This window comes from Tyto alba, unplaced genomic scaffold, assembly GCF_018691265.1.
Source record: "Tyto alba isolate M040663 unplaced genomic scaffold, T.alba_DEE_v4.0 Super-Scaffold_1, whole genome shotgun sequence".
Lineage (NCBI taxonomy): Eukaryota > Metazoa > Chordata > Aves > Strigiformes > Tytonidae > Tyto > Tyto alba.
Window position 1 is genome coordinate 39,131,555 of NW_024881261.1, and position 21,366 is coordinate 39,152,920.

General features: G+C 43.9%; 1 protein-coding gene across 1 annotated transcript; it reads left to right on the forward strand.

The window, feature by feature from the left end:
* Positions 1-600: 600 nt before the first annotated feature.
* Positions 601-21,256, forward strand: LOC104363303 (putative neutral ceramidase C). The gene is made up of 20 exons (XM_009969732.3): positions 601-727; positions 2,575-2,654; positions 3,062-3,211; positions 3,782-3,958; positions 4,362-4,489; positions 5,079-5,156; positions 6,165-6,285; positions 7,732-7,857; positions 8,240-8,326; positions 9,797-9,901; positions 10,046-10,127; positions 10,627-10,742; positions 12,695-12,789; positions 13,450-13,489; positions 14,259-14,354; positions 15,215-15,310; positions 15,957-16,106; positions 16,896-16,955; positions 17,647-17,735; positions 21,067-21,256. Exons 1-20 carry the CDS (start codon positions 601-603, stop codon positions 21,254-21,256), a joined length of 2,193 nt encoding a protein of 730 aa, XP_009968034.3.
* The last annotated feature ends 110 nt before the right edge of the window (positions 21,257-21,366 follow it).

Below are 21,366 nucleotides of genomic sequence, written 5' to 3' on the forward strand. Positions count from 1 at the left end.
AAGCTAGCATCTATACATAGGGTCTTATCTTGGAAAGCTGTCACAACCACTACTTTTTCTAGCCAGGAGAGCACTGCCCTTGGACATGTGATGATGTGTGCTCTTCACATGCTGAGTTTCCTAAAGTGACCTTTATTATGGTGACAATATTGTTTTCTGCTGTGCTCTGAGTGCACGAGCAGCAGAAATGTTGCAAGGCTTCGGGCTGTAGCATCTTCCTTGGCTACTCAGTGAAAGTAGGATCTGGTGGAAGACTGTGGGGATTATTTAAAAAATTTCTCCAAGAGAGCCAGCAAAGTGTCCCAGGAGATGCAGGAGTGGTAATTTGGCTGTTCACCCTGTTCTATTGGGCCTCGTGACAGGGAGTGATTGCTGCTCGCAGGAGATATTTTTTTGCTGTCTTAAGCAGATTGAAAAATAAATCTCTACTTCTCATCCTTATCGCTGCTGCTGCCTGCTCTGACACTGAGATGGGGGACACAAACCATGACCAGCTCTTCGAGGGTGTGATGTGCTGCTCTGGGAGGGATGTGCCCGACCTCAGGGCTGTCCCTGATGCCTTCCCCACAGGCTTTTTTCTGCTTTTACAGTGCCCCCAACATGGGTGGGGAGAGGTCCAAGTGTTCCTTCTCCCGCCTGGAGGTGATCCTCATCGTTTGCCTGGTGTTGATGATAGCGGTGACCGTGGTGCTCCTCGTCCTCCATTTTCTCACCAAGGAGACCAATGGCAAGTAGAGCTATTTCAGTCCTGCCATTGCACCCTGCTCGAGTGTGTGTCCAGTGCAGTAAAGGTAAATTAAAAGGACACAGGTAGAGGCTCACTGGGCTACTGCTGGGCCTTCATAATCTTCTCTGCACGTGGTCGCCAGGCACCGCCGCAGCACGGTGCTGTCGCTGGCCTCTGCGGCAGGAGCGTAGTGGTCAAACCCAAACACGAGCATCTCTTGGAGCACAACCTTGGGGCCCGTGGGTGAGGCTGACTGCAGGGATCCAGACAGCCTCTCTTCCCTCTCTCCACCTTGTGGAGGGGCTTCAGAGAGCCCCTCACTCCCAGCACCCCATTAAGGGGCTTCACAGCTGTTGCAAACCCATCACAGCCTATTTATACCTCCAAACCCATCACCAGGCAAGGGGCAGGTGGGTGTCAGGAGCTGCCAAAAGTTAACTTTCAACTCACTTCTAATGTACCCCAGGCTTGTCCTCTGGAGAGAGAAAATCTCATGGGAAAAGAAACCATTTTGAATCTGTAAGTGTTTCCATGTGACAGGAGCCCTTTCCCAGAGCTGGGAGTCTCCCCTGCCCTGGACAGGGCATCACTCAGCATGCCAGCAATGGGATTGTTCAGTTTCTAGATTTTGATTTTTAATTTGATGTAGTTCACACTTTCTTCATGTTTTTAGGTTGTAACACTTAAGAGTTTTGCACAGGCAATTCCTTCTCTGTGTTGTAGCTCTTGGAGGAGGAGGTGGAGGAATGGTAATTTTAATGGGTAGCCCCGTTGACTCTCACCATTTTAAACAAGAGAAATGCCTTGTGGTCAGTCTGCAGCCAGTGTCAGTGTTTCTCTTCTCCTCTAAGTGACAGCCTAGGAAAGGCCAGACTGGGAAGACCAAGTGCCCCCTTATTCCAATGCCCTGCCTTGAGCAGCAGTGGCTGACTGTGAGAACACACGAAGCATATAGAACTATTTCCCCACTGCGTTATCTTAGCCTCCAGTGATTTGTGGCTCTGGGATTTTCTGAAATGCAGATCTTTTTTTTTTTTTTTTTTTTTTTTTTAATTATTATTTTTTTTTTATTATTATTTTTTTTTTATTTAATAGCTTTCAGTGGCTTTTCTTCCATGAGTTTGTCCAGCTGCTTTTTCTGTCCGGTAGAAGGACTTCTGCACCTTCATGATGTCTGGGATGAGACATGATCCCCTTTGAGAGTCCTTTTCCTCACCATTTGCCTGGAGGTCATTGCCCAGAGCTGCTTTTCCCTTCTTCGAGCTTCTGCTAGCCGTGGTGTGATTTTTTTGAGAGCAGGGAACCAGTGCTGGACACAGGACATGTTGGAGGCACCAGGGTGACATATGGATGTGCCCCTCTTTCTTCTCTAGTCCTTTTCTGGTAGCTCTGACATGCCCTCCCCTCTTTCTCACTGTTGTTGAGATGAATTTTTTGTGGGAAGACAGCTCTTGCACCCTCACATCTGTTTTCTGTATGGTAGTGGTGGGCTTGGAGAGCTTAACTGGCAAAGGTTGGCTTCTTTCCCCCTTGTTATGAATCACGACGCATTTTACACAGTCCACTGACTCTGTCCTATGAGCTTCCTCTGCAGTTCTTCTTGCCTGGTCCACCCTTTACCACCCCAAATACCTTAACAGCCTCATCACACTTCGGTTACGTTGACAGCCCATTGGAAACCCCGGTGAACAGTATCAGCTGGATCCCTTTCCTGGGCCTACTGAGTCCTCTGGGGATGTTGAGCAGGTTTCAGGCGTGCAATCTCTTTAAAAAGGCTGTGATGTGTTTTCTGTCTCTGATTCTGCTTGCTCATGTGTCTGCTAATATACTATTTGTTCTTATTATAGATTCCAATGAAGTAATAACAAACTACTTACTGGGCGTAGGTCGAGCTGACTGCACAGGACCTGTGGCAGAAATTCCTCTGGTAAGTTGGGGGAATTGAACACGGGGTTGGTGACATACTGATTTTCATCATCTCTGAATATTTTTTGCGAGACTTCTGATTTAGGGGCTCTGCTTTGTTAAATGGTTGTAGTTTTTAAATATTAGGTGAAATTTTTTTGAGCCTTTGAGCAGCCTGGTCCAGTGGAAGGTGTCCCTGCCCCTGGCAGGGGGGTTGGAACTAGAGGATCTTTAAGATCCCTTCCAACCCAAACCATTCTATGGTTCTATGATTCTTGCAATCACAGAGCAAGACATTGCAGCTCTGAGTGTTTGTACGTTGAATGAGCCCTCTGACCCTCTGGCAAATCTACTTAGAAAAATACATGCAAATGAATACATTGCTCAATATTTTGGCTGCGTGGGCTTGATGGAACAATTCCCTTCCAGATGGGATATGCAAATCCGGACCAGGTGGGCAAGGGGCTTCTTACGCGCCTCTACAGCCGAGCCTTCATCATGGCAGATCTTGATGACTCCAGGCGAGTAGTGTTTGTCAGTGCCGACATAGGAATGGTGTCTCAGAGACTGAGGCTGGAGGTACGTGGCTGGAAATGAACGACTGGCACAGTTTGGGTTGTGGTTGGTGTTGGCGTTAAGGTTCTAGTCATTACTAAATACTACTGAGCGCAGCAGCACATTGGCCGTTTGCTTTGGGATCTCCTTGTAGCACGATCTCAGAGAGATACTGTGTTTGCTGAAGAAGCAGTTTTGATTCCTCAGCAAACGAGTCTGGACATCGATCATGCTTTTCTTAGTGGAAAAATGATCACAATTACATTCAAATCATGAATACATTATCATGGTGCCTGCATGATGCTGGGTCTCCAGCACCACAGGGGAGGGAGGGAGATGCCAGAGAACTGGGGACTCCTTGGATGATCTTGGCTTCACTGCAAGTTGGCCATAGAGGTCTTTTATTATTTTAAGGCTCTTGCCAAGTAAACAGCTATAACCCAGTTGTTGTGACATCAGTTTGGGAGTATCAGGCAGAAAGAGAAGAGCCAGGTGGAAGATGAATAGCTAGGGTTTTTTTTGCAAGGGCTGATACAAGCTCCATAGCCTTTGGGTGTGAAAACGGGTTTTTTAGGACCACCTCCTTCCTCTTAGGTTCTGAAGAAACTGAAGAGCAAGTATGGTGAGCTGTACCGACAGGACAACGTCATCCTCAGCGGCACCCACACACACTCGGGGCCTGGTGGCTACTTCCAGTACACCCTCTTCTGGATCACTAGCAAAGGGCTAATCAGACCATCCCTCAACGCTATCGTGAATGGCATCGTAAAGGTTGGTGTCATCCAGTCTGTAAACACAAAAGTCCATAAATGCAGAAAAGGTGGAGGGGTGGTACGTTTGTTATTAATGGAGCTCTTGATATGATGTTTGTGGTAGCACCTCTGAATGTTGCAGTCTTAAAACAGGAGGTGGGTTTATGTGCACTAGTGAAATCAGACCAAAAACCAGAAGCCTTGAAGTGTTTCTTTAGAAAGAGACAGTTGTGGGAGGTTTCAAAATGTTACTATAAGTTTCTAGAATTGTAGACTACTTAATAAAAAAAAAAAACAGCTCCCGAGTTCCCAAGAAAGGGTTGGAGACAGACAAGGAGGGAAAGAGAGAGTTTTTGCATAAAATCTCACATATGCCTTATGTGCATGGACTTAGGTGCATTCCCTGTCTTCCTGATTTTCAGAGCATTGATATAGCGCATCAGAACATGAAGAGAGGAAGGCTTTTTATAAACAGAGGCACTGTAGAAAACAGCCAGATCAACCGAAGCCCTTTCTCCTATCTTGAAAATCCAGCGTCTGAACGAAGCAGGTAAAAGCTCCTCAAGCAAGAGAGAAAGCAGAGCCTTGAAGAGGACCCTTCAGTTGGGACCATGTCTTGCAGCTGATGTTTCGGGTCATTTGTGGGATGGTTGAAAATGTGGATCCAAGACCATGGCAGAAGGACACTGTTGCCATTTTGGGCAGTTGGGTGTGTGCATCCTCAAAAATTAGTTTCAAGAGTGGGCTTGAAAGTTGTGGCTGTCCCCACCAAGTATGTGAGGTGTTGGTCAAGGAAGTGACCTTATGATTTTTTTTTTTAAAAGTCTTTAGTAGATGTTAGCATTTCTGTCAGATGGCATTAAAGTGCCGTCCTTGGTGCATGAATTTGTCTTCAGAGAAAGCTTCCCTCTCCACCCCTTCGAGAAGCAACGCCTGAGGTCAGCAACAAGTGTAGCTCTTCCCTTACCTTCACAGCTATTTTCAGACGCTCTTTTAAGGTTTCACTGTTCTCTGGTAATATCTGTAATAACCTCTTAATTTCCTTGCTCAACCTAGTGGAGATTTAACATGTCTGATCAATACAGAGCATGACCACAGCTCTCATGCTAATGGGATTTCCCTGCTTCATTTTCATTCAGGTATTCATCCAACACAGATAAAGAAATGGTGATGCTGAAGATGGTAGATGGTAATGGACAGGAGCTAGGCTTTATCAGGTACTGACCGCCAAAGTAACCTGCTCTTCTCCAAATCCTCATAAACCACAGTTCTGCAGTAGTTCTGTCTTTCTGTACAAGCTCTCCTTCCCAACACTGACCCTTGCCCACAGAGCATTGCTCCCAGCTCGTCACCACAGAGTCTCTGAGGGAAGAGTAAGTGACAGTCCATGAGGGCATAAGCCAGGTCAGTGTCCCTCACCTATTCTTGGAGATACAACAGCGCTTGGCCCTCCTACAGCTGGGCACATCTGGCACAACACAAAAGGATCTGGGGAAGATGACCGTAGATCGTCTTCCCTTAGAGGTGTAAAGTAAAATCCCCTCTGGGGCTCTTGTTGGGCCGCTCTAAGCAGATCCTGGCCCTGGCATCTCCAGGACCCTTTTGGCTCCTCTCCTCTTGGTTATTTAACGCGCCACGTTCCATGGGAAGCGTGCCATTCCCGCAGGCAGCGTTTATGATGCCCACCCTATCAACAGATCTGCAGGACAACGTTCAGCTGCGTGAAGTTCAGAGCTCAAGGCCAGCCAAATGAAGTAAAGTGCAGTAACAAAACCATAATTGCTTTTTCCTCATTTAGAGGTCACAAGCAAGAGTCTGACTGTGTTTTAAGGAAGAGGAGGGTTTTCTTTTTTGTAAGAATGAAAGTGTTCCTTTTTTCTTTTTTACATTGTTGCCTCCTCATTTCTTTGAAGCAAGAAAATAAAAATCCCTCCAAAAGATAATTCTCTGGACTCAGAAAAGAGACAATTCAGGATTGAAATAACTCTTGGCGGCCCTGATAATTACAGTGCCAAATTCTTGTGGCCTCAAGACCTGGACTATCATAGCCATGAGCACTCCTGGTCAGGAAGGGAGAGGAGGGGAATAACTCTGCCCTTGTTAATAAGTAACAACAGTCTGCTTTTGTATTCTCCCAAAGAAAATTCCCATATAGAGTGAAGTAAATTGCCAGTATATAGGTTAAACAATGCATTCCCTATGTGTGTCTTCCAACTCCTCTTCAGCTGGTTTGCTGTGCACCCGGTCAGCATGAACAACACAAACCATCTGGTGAACAGCGACAACGTGGGCTATGCGTCTTACTTGTTTGAGCAAGAGAAGAACAAGGGCATGCTTCCCGGAGAGGTGGGACTATTTTCAGACTACTGAAAATAATGGGGGAAAAAAGTGCTGCAACAGGGAGGGGATGGCTGGTGCTTTCTGTGGGCCAAAGCGGGTTCTTTCAAACAGTGAAGTAGGACAGCAGGGGAAACACAGAAAAAGGAGGACAAAGATGAATGCTTTGATCTGTTTACTTTCTTCCTCTAGAGAAGAGAAATTGCAGGGTGTACTCTTGACTTTCTAAACTAGTAATCAGTGTCATTTATTTAGACTTTAGGAATAAGAATTTATTTTGGTTTCACTATTGGAAATACTAGAAAGACATGTGTGGGATACTTGATCCAGAAGGATCAATATATTACATCTGTGGTGTGGCATCAAGTCTGTGGTCAGCCCCACTTCCTTCTTATGGCTTCCAGACAGTTCTGCCTTCTGATTTTCATTTGTCCAGAAGATTTGCCATCCTCAGTGCAAACACAGTTCCTCTAAAAAGCATTACTGCCCTTGAAATGTAAATATGGACACAAACCCATCTCACAGATGCTTTGAGCCATGAGTTAAGAGAGTGTCCTGTATGCATCTCGAGCATGTACCTTGAAATGGTTGCCCAATTCCTATTTTAATACTATGGGCAAAGTAACATGTGCAGTTCGTACCAAAAATGGAAACTAAAGGAGTTTTACCTAATTCCCACTTGCAAATGTTTCTTTTTATAGTGGATTAACTAAAAGCTTTTAACAAGACTTAACTCTAGTGCATAGTTATGGTGCAAGTCAGTTCAAGTTGACATGCACGCAAAGTTAAAAGTGTTTGCAGGACTCAATGTTTGGCTGCATGGTCTGCTGGGCACGTTGTGTCTATCAGTCTCACAAGAAAATGCCTTAAGAGCTGATTAGATATCAAAATATCTGGTGTTGATGCATCCCATCTCTGAAAGAGGGGGAAAAAATAGTGCGTGTGAGAGCTGAATTCAGCTGACACTCAGTGTGTAACCAGTCTTGCTTCTAATGAGTACTGCTTGATGTTAACTCCTGCAGTCAAAACCAATAGCTCTCACCCTGTAAATCAGTCATGGTGAAAGCCTGACAGAAAAAGGTCCTGTGCAAGGTGCTAGAGTGATCCATTGACCTCTGAGCAGTAACATGAGAAAATGGGGACATGGAGGGAAGAGCAGCTGCTGAGATGGGAGAGGTAGGTGAAGAAATGTTGTCTGGACACCAGAGCAGTGTGAAGTGAAATGGCAGTTACAACCTGTGCATCCTATTCTCCCCTGCTGTTCCTGTCCCAAACCCTCGGGACACTCCTAAATCCCCATTCCAATCCTCCCAGTCACTTCAGAAATGCTTACACCAGCATCGTGTGCTCATCAACTGGCCGTGATGCCAGCCTTGACTACAAGGAGAGCTGCAGGTGATGTCTGCAATCACTGCAAGGCACTGAAATCCACCTGCCCGTGTCTGGTTTTGGCAGGGCTCTTTCGTTGCCGCCTTTGCATCCTCCAACTTGGGAGATGTGTCACCCAACACCAAAGGGCCATTCTGCATAAACACGGGGGAGTCGTGCAATAACCCACAGAGTACCTGTCCCATGGGGGGGGTAAGTATGTCTTACCTGACCTACATTAACTTTTGATAAGGAGAAAACTCAGGGTGGAGCAGCAAATACAGAGCCGTGTGGTGGATGAAGAGGACAAAAAAAAAAAAAAATAAACCACATCTTTTGGGACTTTTCTGGATACCTCTTTCAAGAACTTACTATGTTTAGTCCTCATACACCCTGTTTTATGGTCATTCAGTCCAAACTTAAATCTATCTTGTTACAAATGTTAGTGTAGTAACCTGGCACCCAAATTCAAGATGGTTAGCAAGAAGCAATTATTTCCCACAGTATGACAATCATTTGTGAACTCATCCACTTTGCAGTGCCATATGGTCTCTGTATTAACTGATCACTAGCATTTAAACAAATTTCTTGACAGGCGAAGATGTGCATGGCCACGGGTCCCGGTAATGACATGTTTGACAGTACTAGAATTATAGGGCAAAATATCTACTTGAAAGCAAGGGTAAGTGATATTTTGCTTTACGAGTGTGTGTGAATGCTGTTATTACAGGAATGCTTGTTCATTTAAGTAACTTTCTTGCACCTGTTTTTGTGAATGTTTGTAATTTAAATTACTCTGAAGTCCACATTTACACACTTAAGGAGAAGTTTCCTGATTATTCAGAAAGCACAAACTTTTATTTAGATACGTCATTATAGGTGTTGCAATTTGAAAGTGTTGGTTTGGGTTTTTAATCTCAATATTCCTCACTGGTATATAATGTGGATGTTGCCCCTTATAATCTCCCCCTCCCTCCCATGCATGCATCTCAGAGGTGTCATGATGGGAAAAATCGCTGGTGTTGAAGACTCCAAGAACTGCTCAGAGACACCACCACATACCACTCATTGGCCAACTTTGTCATCACACTCCCAGATTAATGCAAATGTGAGTTAAAATGTGCTAGCTTAAACACCCACGAAAGATACTCATTCTTGCCATTCTTGACTTTGCATTTACTCAGCCGGAGTTCTCCACCCTATGAGCTCCCTTACATTGCCTGTGTCCTTGGACTCAAAAGTCACCTGAATTTACCAGTTCCCCTTCTGCAGCTTCACATAATGTGAAAGTAGTCAGTAGAAGGATATTTTTTGGCGCCGTTTCAGGGACAGCAGCTTGTAGGGACTGGAAGAGGTCCAGCAGAGGAGTAAGAGCAGAAGGCTTGATGGTGGCGGTTTCCTTTTAATCGCCATTTCAGATGCTTGCCCTGAAGTCACTCCAGGCTGATCGTGACTTGCAAGCAAAAGATCGTCCCAGTCAGAGTGCCTGGGCATGTGTATCGAATGGCAAGGGAAAACACTGCTATTGCTTTCAACACTTGGCAGACTCTTGGCCTTCAAAGGATGTGTCCTCTGTCCCTCCCTGCAGCTACAGGAATATTACTAAACCTGCTTAACTTCTGGCAACACTTTTGATGTATGAACTCGAGGCAGGTGTGTCAGAAAACCATTCGCTAAAGAGCTGAGTGTTTTAGCTGTTGGCTGTATAGCAAACGCATGGCAAAGTCCATGCGTTTTGAAGCAATGAATGCAACAAAGTGCATCTTTCTCATAGAAAACATTTCTTCTGGTTGGTCTAAGATGTGAGAAATGCTGAAAGATTGCGACTAGGAAAAAGAAATTGCCATCCTCATGGCACAGGTGCATGTTTCAGATGTAAAAAGAAAGGCATGCACAGAACTGCTGACCACAGATTGTCTTCCCTATGTCACTTGAGACAGTGGAGAGCTTGCAGGACTCGGGGCATGCAGGATGTAGAGAGACAGGCTGATAGAAACAAAGGAGCTTGGGAAACATATTTTTGTTTTAACACCTGGAAGAGGTCACTAGAAGGTGTCAACAGAATGAAGCTGAATTCATATAGCTGAATCTCAGAAGAGCTGGGTTCCTGATTTCTTCTTCCTCAAGGATTTCTACCTTGTGTGTCCCTTAGGAGCTGTATGAAAAAGCTTCCCAGGAGGTCACAGGACCCCTCATCTCAGCTCACCAGTGGGTGAACATGAGTGATGTCTCGGTGGAGCTCAATGCCACACACACGGTAAGAGCAGGAGCTCCCGTTACGCAAGCATAAGGAAGAAATAAATGTTATATTCTCACAGTGGGACTTGGCACGCTGAGGGGAACGGGTTTTAAAATATCTATTTTTCTTTTTTTTTTTTTTTTTTTTCCCTTTCTGATGAAGGTTAAAACGTGTAAACCAGCCTTAGGACACAGTTTTGCCGCGGGGACTATTGATGGAGTGGGGGGTCTCAACTTCACACAAGGTAATTTAGGGAGCAGATGCCAATATGGCTTTGTACAGATGGGGAGGACATGGGGCATCCCCCAAATAGATTCAAACCCACAGAGTAATTTAACAACATCAATGACTGGTTGAACTGCAGTCTTCAAAGGGATGTTTTTTCGGAAGGTGTGATCTTACAGACCCCTCACAAGTTTGTCTGTGTTCATCAGAAAACTTCTGGAGAAGGATATGACCATGGTCTGAAGGAAGGCGAGTAGTGGATGGGGAGTGGGGAGAAGAAAGATCTGGCTTTGGGGCAATCTTTCTTATTTGTTCTCTTTACCTGAAGGCTGCCAAGATGGACCTCAGCTGGGCTAAAGCTTGGCTTTTCAAAACACCCCAGGAACGAGAGATAGTCAGAATCCACTGAGAAATATCCTATCCCACATAAACAGGGAGGGGATAATAAATGAGTTTTCTGTTCACTAGCTGCTGGGGCAGCTGAAGGAACAGTGTTTAAAAGATGTTTTCCCTTCAAGGCTCAACAGAAGGGGACCCGTTTTGGAATGAAATCCGGGACCAGCTGCTGGGAGAGCCATCCAATGAAACGAAAGCCTGCCACAAACCCAAGCCAATCCTCTTTAGCACTGGAGAGGTAAGGATACACCAGTGTGTGCCCTGGGAAGTGCAGAGATTGCTGATCTGGACTAGGCTTTGGTAGGGTTTGGTATGGACTATGTCTGTGACAGCCCGTATGGTGAAGAACAAGGAGGGAGAGAGAGCTGTATGAGCTTTAAAGGCATGAAACTAGAAAGCAAGAATAAGAGTTGTCATTAGTTTGCATCAGAATGAGAGAGATGGAAGTTTTCCTCTTGCAAAGCATCTTTTCCATATATTTTTCTTCCATCCCCCTATTGTTTTCCTACCTTAACCCATGACAGGACCTTTCTTTTTGTCAGGGTGCCTTTTGGAAACTTTGGGGACTGTATTGACTTAACCACCTCAGTGTTGTCTTCAAAGGTTTCTATTGGGCTTTCACTTCCTCTGGAAATGTCCTGTTGATTTCTCGGCTTTTCTGTCACGTTTATGCAAGCGCCTGGTAGTTCTGTGAACTATTCACATCGGCTGATGCCAGACTTATTCATCCACCAGTCTCAGGCTGGAGGTACCCTGGGGTGGGGTTCTCCAGCACGACCTCACTCGCAGCAGTACCAGCACTTCAGCTACAGAAGATTGCTCAGGGCCATGTCCAGAGGAATTGGAGCAGTCAGCAAGGATGGAGATCTCCCACTGCTGGCATTTCCATCCCAGAGATGCCCAGCTCACACAGGGAAGGGCTATTTCTTAGGGCTAGCCTCTGTAGAACTGCTTTCCTTTTGGTCCCAGCCCATCTCCATGCTCAGGGCTGCTCTGTCCTGGGCAGGACTTGGTGTTTGTTCTTACTGAACTTTTCCAAAATCCTACTTACAATTTTAAAAGGAAATTGGTGCCCCATTTTCCACCTGCTGTTCCCTTGGCAGTAAGGCAAATATACTGTAGTGGAGCAGGATCATGTCCAAGGTCCTTTAGAACACTTAGAAGATGTCATCTGGATGAGGTGATTCATTGTTATTCTTTTCATAAATCTCTTCAAAATTGTTGCTTTGTGATCAATCAGCTCCTCACCTCATCTCTCATAAAAAGAGTTCCCAGCGCAGAGCCTTCTTCCACCTCACTTCCTCTGTCCAGGATGCTGCTACTGAGAGTGAATTACAGTTTGATGACTTTATCACCTTTTAAGCACCCTTTTACAGATACTCTGGCAGGCCTCCTGCTTCTGATGTGTTTCACAAGGTTTTGGCATTCATGTTTTACCCCCAGTAGATTGCTACTCATAAATCTTTTTGGATTGCTGGAGTGGGATTTTGCATTTCATTTGCTGGAGCCATGCCACCCTTGAACTCTTGTTGTTCTTAATTTCCTTTTAACAGGTTTCTTAATTTTTATCTAGCTTTTTTTTTTTTTTTTTTTTTTTTTTTTTTTTTTTTTTAATAATGAAATGCTGCTGTAGTGTGTATTTTGGCTGCTGCAACAGTGCTGAGTCCCAGTACGGTGTGGTCCCTTCTAAGGGGCAGTTTGAAGTCAGGGCTAGGTCGAGGGTTCCCTGGGCATTACCCTCTGGGTGACTTAGAAACTCTCCCTCTGCATCACAACTGATGGTGAATATGTTTAGCTAATGAAGAGGTAACTCTCGTTTCTTATTGCCACCAAGCTCTCTGATTTCACTCATTCACATTTGCTCTCCTGGTCAGATGATCAACCTTATTGATCCTAACTATCGTTTGCCCATGCCGATGAGGGATTTTTTGGTGCTACCCTGATCTTCTTTACCCACTTTTCTTTAAACTAGCAACACCTTTTTTTTTTGCCTTACCCATATGTGCCTTCTCTGTCTGTCATGGTCAGACACCTTGTTGTACATGTGGAGGTAAAACACTTTCTTATGTGCCTTGTCTACAAAGTAAATTTATTTGCCTGATTTATGCCTGTGGGAAGGAAAACACTTCAGCTATCTTTTTTTTTTGCTACTATCCTACAACAGTTGTATGCCCTTTTTTTTCACCTCAGATGACTCGGCCTCACCCCTGGCACCCTGACATTGTGGATGTTCAGATTGCTGTCATTGGATCGCTGGCAATTGTTGCTGTTCCCGGGGAGTTCACGTATGTATTTCTTTGGTCTCATTCTATGTATTGTAGCCAGCAGCGGTTCATTCAAACTATCTGCGATATTTCTGCATGCAGGTAGAAAGGGGATGCAGGCTAAAAATTGCCCCCCCCCCCCCGTATACGATAGCTATGTGGGCACTACACATATATGTCCACTGCTTATATTTGCTTGTATACTGTTTCCTTTGGTTACCTGGGGTTTCCCATTTTCTTCTTCAGTCTGTAAACTAGCCATGGGAATGCATGAGATGCAAACAAACTTCCTAAATAATTTTAGTTGTTTGCTGCAAAATGCGGTTTCAATGCAACGAAAGGAACTTGTTAACTTTGAATTTTTTTCAAACACTGTAATGACAAATTGCACTCACTGTTGATGGTACAATAGTGAAAACATGAATATGATAATGATTTATTTGTAGCAGCTTTTTTTTCTACCCCACCGAGCCCCGGAGTGCCTCCAACCTCACCCTGGTTGTGATGATGTATGTGAAATGTTTTGAGGTGTTTTGGTTAAGCTCACTGCAGAGAAACTTTGAGGGATGCTGAGCAGCACTGCAAGTGAATTTCTGGTGGCGTGCTACATGTCCAACCAGGGATTTCTGCTTTAGCTCCTTGTGTTTCTAGAGACTGATATTGTTCCCTTAATGCCCCCAGGACCATGTCTGGACGCAGGCTACGGGAAGCTGTTAAAAGAGTAAGTTGCTCAGGAAGAGGTTTCTTCAGAACACAGCATATCTGGAACTTCACGTTTCTTGATCCTTCTGTTTTTTTCCCTTGACTCCTCCCATCTGGGATCATGGGTCTTGTAAGCCATGGATGTTTCCTTCTCACAGTTGCTTCAGACACATTTTCAATGTGCTTACTGGTGTGCAGGAGGAGTAAATGTCCTCCCCCAAAACCAATTGAGTTCCAATCCACTAAGCCAACACAAGCTAATTCAACTGGGATCCAGGCATAACCGATTCTAGCAGGAGTTTTTTCTCTGGGATGGAGAGGTTTAACTCTTTAATCCCTACTGGGAATTTGCAATGTGAGAACAATTGGGAAAAAAATGGCAAATGTATTTTTTTTCCCATTTTTCTGATTGATGTATCCTATTCTCAGCTACAGCCTGAATAGTCTTAATCTCAGATGCTGTCTCCATAACTCACTGAGCCTGTCTCACATAGTTATATCACCACATTTTTTTAGCAGTATACAGACATCAGCTTCAAAAAACCCCTAAATCTATTGAATTTACTGGACCATGAGGTCAATTCCCCTCTTTTTCTTTGGGAAGTGAATATAAGACATTAATAAAGGCAAATTGCACTTGTAGGGTTGCATTCCTGAACTTTCCAGCCCCTTCCCCACTGTAACTTTGTATTCTGTCCTGGTAAATAATAATAACAACAACAACAGCAACAATATATTTGTGCATATAAGCAGCTGATACAAGATAAGAAATTTATTTCCTTTCTTAGGAATTCGATTCTCATGGTACACCAAGAATGGATGTCATCATTGCAGGTCTGTGCAATGTCTACACCCATTACATTACCACCTTTGAAGAATACCAGGTAAATGTTAAAATTGTGGATTGAATATGTTTAACTGAGTTCACGTTATGGCTATATGGGATGATAATTCATGTGAAATTATGTATGTTTAGAGTACTTTTTCCTTCCCACAAAAAGCTGAAAAATCTGTGGGAGAAATCATGAGACCTTGTCGTTTACTCCGGTCTAGACAACATGGTTCAAGGGCTGTTGTGGTTTCCTGACCGTAACCAGAGAGTATATAGGGATGCTTTAATGTGGAAATGGTCAGATGTACTGAATGGAGCTCCTGTGAGTTCAGATCTGTTTTAGTAATCTCCTAATGACTTGGATGAATTGGAAATTATCTTCATAAGGTGAGAAAATTGCCAGAAGAAAGATCTGGAGCTGTGGGTGAACATGGATTGCAGTGCCATGTTGCTGTGGAAAAGACTGCAATGTAGTTTGCAAGACCCAGCTTTAAAGATCCCCACAAGGCATGGTAGATGCTGTGCTTTGAGGAGGATGTGGCCACTAGATGGACTCCTTGGGTTTAGAAACCTTTAACTGGGAGGGAAGGTTGGAAGAACTGGGGTTGTCCAACCCCAAAAGTTGGAGAGGAGACAACCTACATCATAAAGCCTTTAAAAGAGTAAAAGAGCTGTGATAATTGGAACAGTGACAACTGGTCCTTCCTGTTTGTAATGGATTGGAGAATGAAGAGTAACCTGAAATTTCAACAGAAATACTTAGGCAAGTAGTTGGCCTGTCTCCCTAGCAGTAAAGAGGTAAAAACCACCCTGCAGGTATAGTGCTGATCTTGCCTTGATGCAGTAGGATGAGCTGTATAAACTGCTCAAGAGTCCTTCAAACTCTCCTTTTCCAAATTTCTCATTTTCTAGGTTCAACGATATGAGGCTGCATCAACTATTTATGGGCCACACACCCTTTCTGCTTATATTCAACTGTACAGAGGACTTGCAAGGGCTATTGCTACGGTAATCAAGATATTCTATATGCTACATGATGCTACAGACATTTAAATCCTGTAAATGGTGATGGCTATATTTGCTCCTCAGTGAGGATGCATGATTGCTACCCTCTCTTTTCTCATAAGAAACTGCTTTGAGAAATTCTCATGTGGTATGAAAATAATTCCTGTAACGGGGGCCTCATACCACTTGAAAAATGCTGGGCATTTTCAGTTCAAAATTTAGGAAATAGGTACGGCCAGCCTTTCAGCATAGCCTGAAGTTGCTGGTTTTCTACCAAGAGGAAAAAAGAATCTACTACATTTCTGCTGTACATAGCAATGTTCGTTACCATTGTATCTGTGGGCCATGTGAACGTGTAGGACTGGTGGGTGGGTGCCGCCTCCTGATGATTATGGGATATTCTGGTGGGGCGATTTGGGGGGACCTCAGCAAAAGGGCAGCAGGTGTCCTGCAGATACTACTCTTGCATGCAGAGCACAGATGAAGACCCTCTTGTTTGTTTTTGTGCTCGCTTTATTGCCCTTGTTCTTAATCTATCTAAGCAAGATAGATTTGGACTTGGACGAAGAGCCACAGCAGTGATGTGATTCATCAGGGAGATGCTGGTTATATATGTGTTTGTATAATGAGCACATCTTCTCTCTCCCAGAACACAGTTCAGGATTTGCCACGTGGTCCAGAGCCCCCAGTTTTCAATATAGGTAACATGACCTTGGTGCCTTCTCTCACTGCCGATCGTGTGCCAGTGAATAAGACGTTTGGGGATGTGCTACGAGAAGTGAGACAACAGTATCGAGCGGTGAGAGCTTCAAGGATTTGCTAAAACCCGTTTAGGAAATAGTCTTTAAATTCTTACCCCTCATCAGAAAAAGTCTATGTTTTCTAAAGGGTCGTGATGCTCTCAGACCAAAAAGGTCTCATTGTTCCTAGTGGGCATGGTTGAAAAGGCAGAGACAGAGCGTTTTCATGCCAATGTCATTGTACTGAATGTGATTAAAATGCATGAATGCAGGGGAAAATAAAAGCCCTTTATTCAACATGAAGAAGATTTCCCCTTCTGCTTTGACATAAAATAACAGCTGATGATTAAATAGGCAAATATAGTACAGTGATTTCTTTACAAGCAGAAATCAGGTCACCTTTGATGCCTCTGGTATGGAATATAAATGAAATAAAAATGTCAGAAAGGGTTCAGTTTTCAATGCTTAAAGTTTAGATAAGGTGTTCAGACCAAGGACTTTCCTCTCATTGCTGTCTTCAGCAGTAAGGTAGGAAGAAGGCAGGGAGGCATTCTTAAAAATCTCACTTATTTCCCTCCCTCTTTTACTCAGAAATCTTACGTGCTATGGTGAAGTTTATCCAGCAAGCAGAACAAGTAGAGTGGCAAGGCACAGTATTCCAGCTCACAGTACAAACTGCTCACTGATATTGCAAGAAGTGAAATTATAAATAATTAAAACAAAATGTAAAAAAGAAAAAGCACAAAAAACAACCAAACCACTAAAACCTCATATGGCATCTTCAAAGGATGTTCTTAATGTGCAATATGCTGCTCAGTCTTTAATATAAATCTCAATTTCCCTCACAGAGAGAAGTTGCTGAAGTAACTTTTGTAGGCGCAAACCCCAGGAACTCTGCAGAGAATGTGGTAAATATGACACAATGATGCTGGGACTGAGGATGTTCGAGATTAGTGAATATTTAATTACTGCCTCTGCCTGATGCATTTTAATCTTTGACATTCAGGATTCCGAATGAGTAAGATTGTGTGCTTCCAGTGTTTTTTTTCTTTGCTGGGTGTTCAGAACAAGGAAGTTTCTCCCTTCAGCATGTGCTTTAGGAATTCACACCACCAGAATGTTTTTGGGGCAAAGTCCTTAATTTGGTCAGATATGGACTGCTCATGATATTACTGAAGCTGAAGGCACCCATGTCGAGCGTTAGGCCAGACACTTTCTCGGTCAGTATCCAGTGCCATCCAGTTGTGCCAAGCATGGTCTCTAGTCTCCATCCTACCAGCCCCATGCATTATTTTAATAAAACAAAAAAAATTAGAAAAGTATTTAATACACTCCCCCCCTCATCTTGCATAGACATTGGTAGCAAATACCTCACCTGTTTATTCTCTTTTTAATGATTAAGTTCTGTACTCATTCTCTGTGTCATTTATTAGCTTAAATTTGCGCTTTGGCAGTGAAATATAAATATTTTTTCCAGTAATTACCATATTTCCCAGCAAAGCACACAGAAACATAGTGCTTCTCCAGTTCGAAGTGACATAGAAAAGTAGGGACATGCCTGTCCCTTCAGCGTCTGGCTAACTGTTATTTTTATTCCAGACTGAACACAACTTCCTGGTGGTGGAGAGATATACCAACACTTCAGACAGCTGGCACGTGGTAAAGAATGATGCCTCCTGGGACACCAGGTGGGTGCCCTGACCAGATTTCACTGTTCCACAGACTCCATGGAATAATTAGAGTTTAACCTGAAGGGCTTAATTTCAGAGCTCCCAACCATAGGTTGGTCTTGTCCCTGAAGATGATGCTCTCTGGGGATGGATCGGTCCATATTTGGGTGGTTGATTTGTTAAGACTACAACAACCGGTCTTCCCCTTGGGTCTAGCTTCAGCAAGGAAGGCTTGTAAGCTTGGGAAAGGTAGAAGGAAGGACAAGAAGTACAGAAGGTTCATGGTCCAACCTGTTCAGAGCCTACAACCATCCATCTGATGTACTGTGCTGATAAATAGGGTACCAGATAGAAAATATGAGAAGTTCACCACCATAGAGGTTTTGTAGGGAAAAACTGGCCATCTCTGCTGTGCATCATAAAGTAGAAACAGTCAACAATTTAAAAAAAAGTTTGTAAGTAAGAAAAGTTAAGGCTAGGGATGGCAGTCTTAAGGAAAAAGATCCACTAAACAGCAAAGCTGGTGTCACCTTTCAGAGCTACAGCAGAAGCCAGCACATGATTTAAGAATACGAAAGATATCTTTTGTCAAGCCATCCAGTTTCAAGTTATTTCCTTGTTTAAATAAACCCAGATATTTTCCCAACTGCCTCTGCAACTTATCTGTGAGAAACTGGAAGCCTAAAAAAGTCCATGTTGGGCTCTTCTGACTGTGCAATGTTCCAGTGCAAACATGTAACGTCTGAGGCCAGAGAAGCAATGTTTCCGATGGCTTGGCTTCATTGGGAAAGTCTCCCCCTGGATTTATGATGGAGCATCTGATAGGGCGTAATTCTCTCTGCCCAACTGCAACCAGCTGCTCTCTAAACCTAGTCCTGTAGCCAGGACTCCGACTGTCCCAACGCAGGAGGTATAATCTGGTCCTGCACTTGGAGCTCTGCATTTTGAAGTGCTTGCCCTCTGTTTAACATTTGCGTTATGTTATCTTGTCACTCTCATTGATGTCACCCTTTCCAGTTAAGTTCCCTACTTGAGTAAGGGAAATGATGACTTTTTATCACCCATATATGTAGCCCTGCCTTCTTTCCTCCTCTTCCAAAAACCCAACAGATTTCCCAAAATCTTGGCCAGAAACACTGAAAATGTTTAATAACATGTCACTCAAGAAGATGCAAAACATATAAAAGTGCAAAACTTGAAGAATGTGCTGCCGTGATGCTGGAAAGACAGGAATCTAAGCATCTTCTTTCCTGAGAAAGGTCAAACTTTGGATCTCTGAATGATGCTTAAATACTTCTGCTGATAAGGAAGAGGAGCTGTTTGACCTTTTCCTGCCTAAATGGCTGTCCAGAAGGCAAACCAATGCAGATGGTAATGTCTCCCTTCCTGGTGCCCCAAGAAAGTACAAAACACCACAAGAAATGGAAAATGGTTCTGTTAAGATGAAAACAAGTCACTTTTTATGATGTCAGTGTGTTAAACTTGAAATGTTAGTAATTAAGGCGATGAGGACAGGAAGCATCAAACATTTTTACTAGATATTAGTGGAGTCAAACTGTATTTTTTTAGTACAGGAAAAAACAAATGTTCAATACCACTGAATGTGCTGACATTGCAAGAGTAGAGTAGCACAAGGGACCGCTTTATTTGTTATCTTAGTGTTGCAAAGTGTTAAATAGATTATAGCTGCATTTGTAAAATGCATATTTTCAGGGATCAAAAGATACAAAGGTTTACTTAAAGGAGGTGCAGCTTCCAGAGAATGAGGCAGGTGTTAGCTGTCCTTTGTCCTGTGCTTGCCATTGCAGCAGGGACAAACTCAGTGCAGATTTGCCCTTTTGCTGGATGCTGTCTTGGTGTTCGCAGCAGAGGAGTGTTTGGTCCCACCCTGTATCTGCCTTGGGGGCAGTAACTGCTTTCTTGGGACTGTTTAGGAGGAGGTGTTGAGCTACAGGCAGGAATATGCCTGGCCCTGCCTTTAGCAAACAGTCAAGAGAGATAAGACGCTGTTAAATCCCCATGAGCTCATCTGTAAGAAGCCTCTTCCCAGGTGGGATCTGAGGTATGTTCCAGTTCCCTGGGTCCCATACCCGTTGTCCTGGTTCACAGGGCCTGGAGGGCAGGATGGGGAGGAGACTGGGTGGTGGCAGAGATCTACCACAGCAGCATTTTTAGGTCGCAGCATTTTTAGCTCACAGCATTTTAGTCAGGTGCAGGTCTCTGGTCCAACACAGCTCCCAACAGGGCCAATGTTGCAGCTATAGCAGGTCCCTTGGGGGCATGCCCACGTGAGTTGGGGCGGACCCCAAAGATAGAAATCCCCCACCACTTTGGGCCTTGTGCTGTCACATTGCTGTCATCTCCCTAGACAACATTGTCTTTGTCCCAAGACGAGCCAGTACAATCCACAAAGCCAAAACCTCAGGCAAGAGCAACCAAGTGGAAACATGGGCCCTGTGTCAGCTGGTGGATGCTGTTTACCAAACCAAATTCCCCCCATCTTTCACTGTTTTTTCACCCAGACTTGTCTGTAAATATTTATTTCAATCTTCTCAGTAAGATTGGTAGGGGAGACTTTTTATTAGCGTTGCTGATGAATCAACATATTTCATTCATCTTATTTCTTTGGTTAAAGCCCTGAAATGGGGGTGCTATCTCAGTTGGACATGATAACTCTCATGTCTGGCCTGGATACAATTAGGGGGGGATATCCAGCAGTTCCCCCAATTGGCAGTATCGAAAGAAGAGCAGTTTAACCTTCTTCATCTCCCCAAGAAGTGTTCCATCACAGCTGGCTGAACAATCCCTCATGCCTAGATGTTGTGTGGCTGTCTGTAGGGTTTTGAGGTCAAGCAGAGGTGCTTTTGCACAAGGAATCTGCAAAAGAAAATGGGGCTCTGATGAAGAAATGGGTGCCAGAAACCCTGACCTCAATTATGATAGATTTTGCTTGTGACCTTCAATAAATGCTCATCCTCTTGGTCCAGCATTGCCCTTGTGCAGGGAAGACTAAGCGGACAAATACTGCTCACAGAGGTAATTCTGAATGGGGTTATGATTTGGAGTTGGGAATGTAAGAACATGTTGGTAGAAATATACTTCATTTGTCAAAAGGACCACTGACTTGTTTTGGTATGTTTCCAGATATTTTTCAACCCTGCTGTGTTTTAGGTTGGCTTGTTGGTTGCTGCTCTGATAGCCTAAATATATAAGGAAAGGTTAAAAGAAACTCTTAAAATATTCTCACCTGAGGTGCATTCATCTCATTCCACTTAGTGAGCTCTTGGGATATTAAAACAAATGAAAAGTGAATTTTCGTGCTGACTGCAGTTTTTGGTTTGTCTGCTAGGTTTTACTGGACCAAAGGATTGTTTGGTCGGAGCAATGTGACTATTGAATGGCACATCCCTCGTGACACAGAGCTGGGCCTCTACAGAATACGGTACTTTGGGCACTACAGGAAAAAACGGTCTAGCAATCATGCTGCCTCTATTCCATTTGTGGGCACATCTTCAGCGTTTGAAATCACAACTCCATAGGTGATTTCATTCATGAAAAGAATTGTTTCCTTTGAGTGGTGGAATTGATATCTGTGGCTTTCACAATGCATGCCTGGGAGGCTTTATTGTGGCATAAGTGACTTTATACA

Excerpts from the sequence above, each read along its gene's own strand:
- LOC104363303 (XM_009969732.3), top strand. The coding sequence starts at position 601 with ATGGGTGGGGAGAGGTCCAAGTGTTCCTTCTCCCGCCTGGAGGTGATC. Across the intron at positions 3,212-3,781 it reads CTCAGAGACTGAGGCTGGAG|GTTCTGAAGAAACTGAAGAG; the intron begins GTACGTGGCTGG and ends CCTTCCTCTTAG. Across the intron at positions 3,959-4,361 it reads TCGTGAATGGCATCGTAAAG|AGCATTGATATAGCGCATCA; the intron begins GTTGGTGTCATC and ends CCTGATTTTCAG.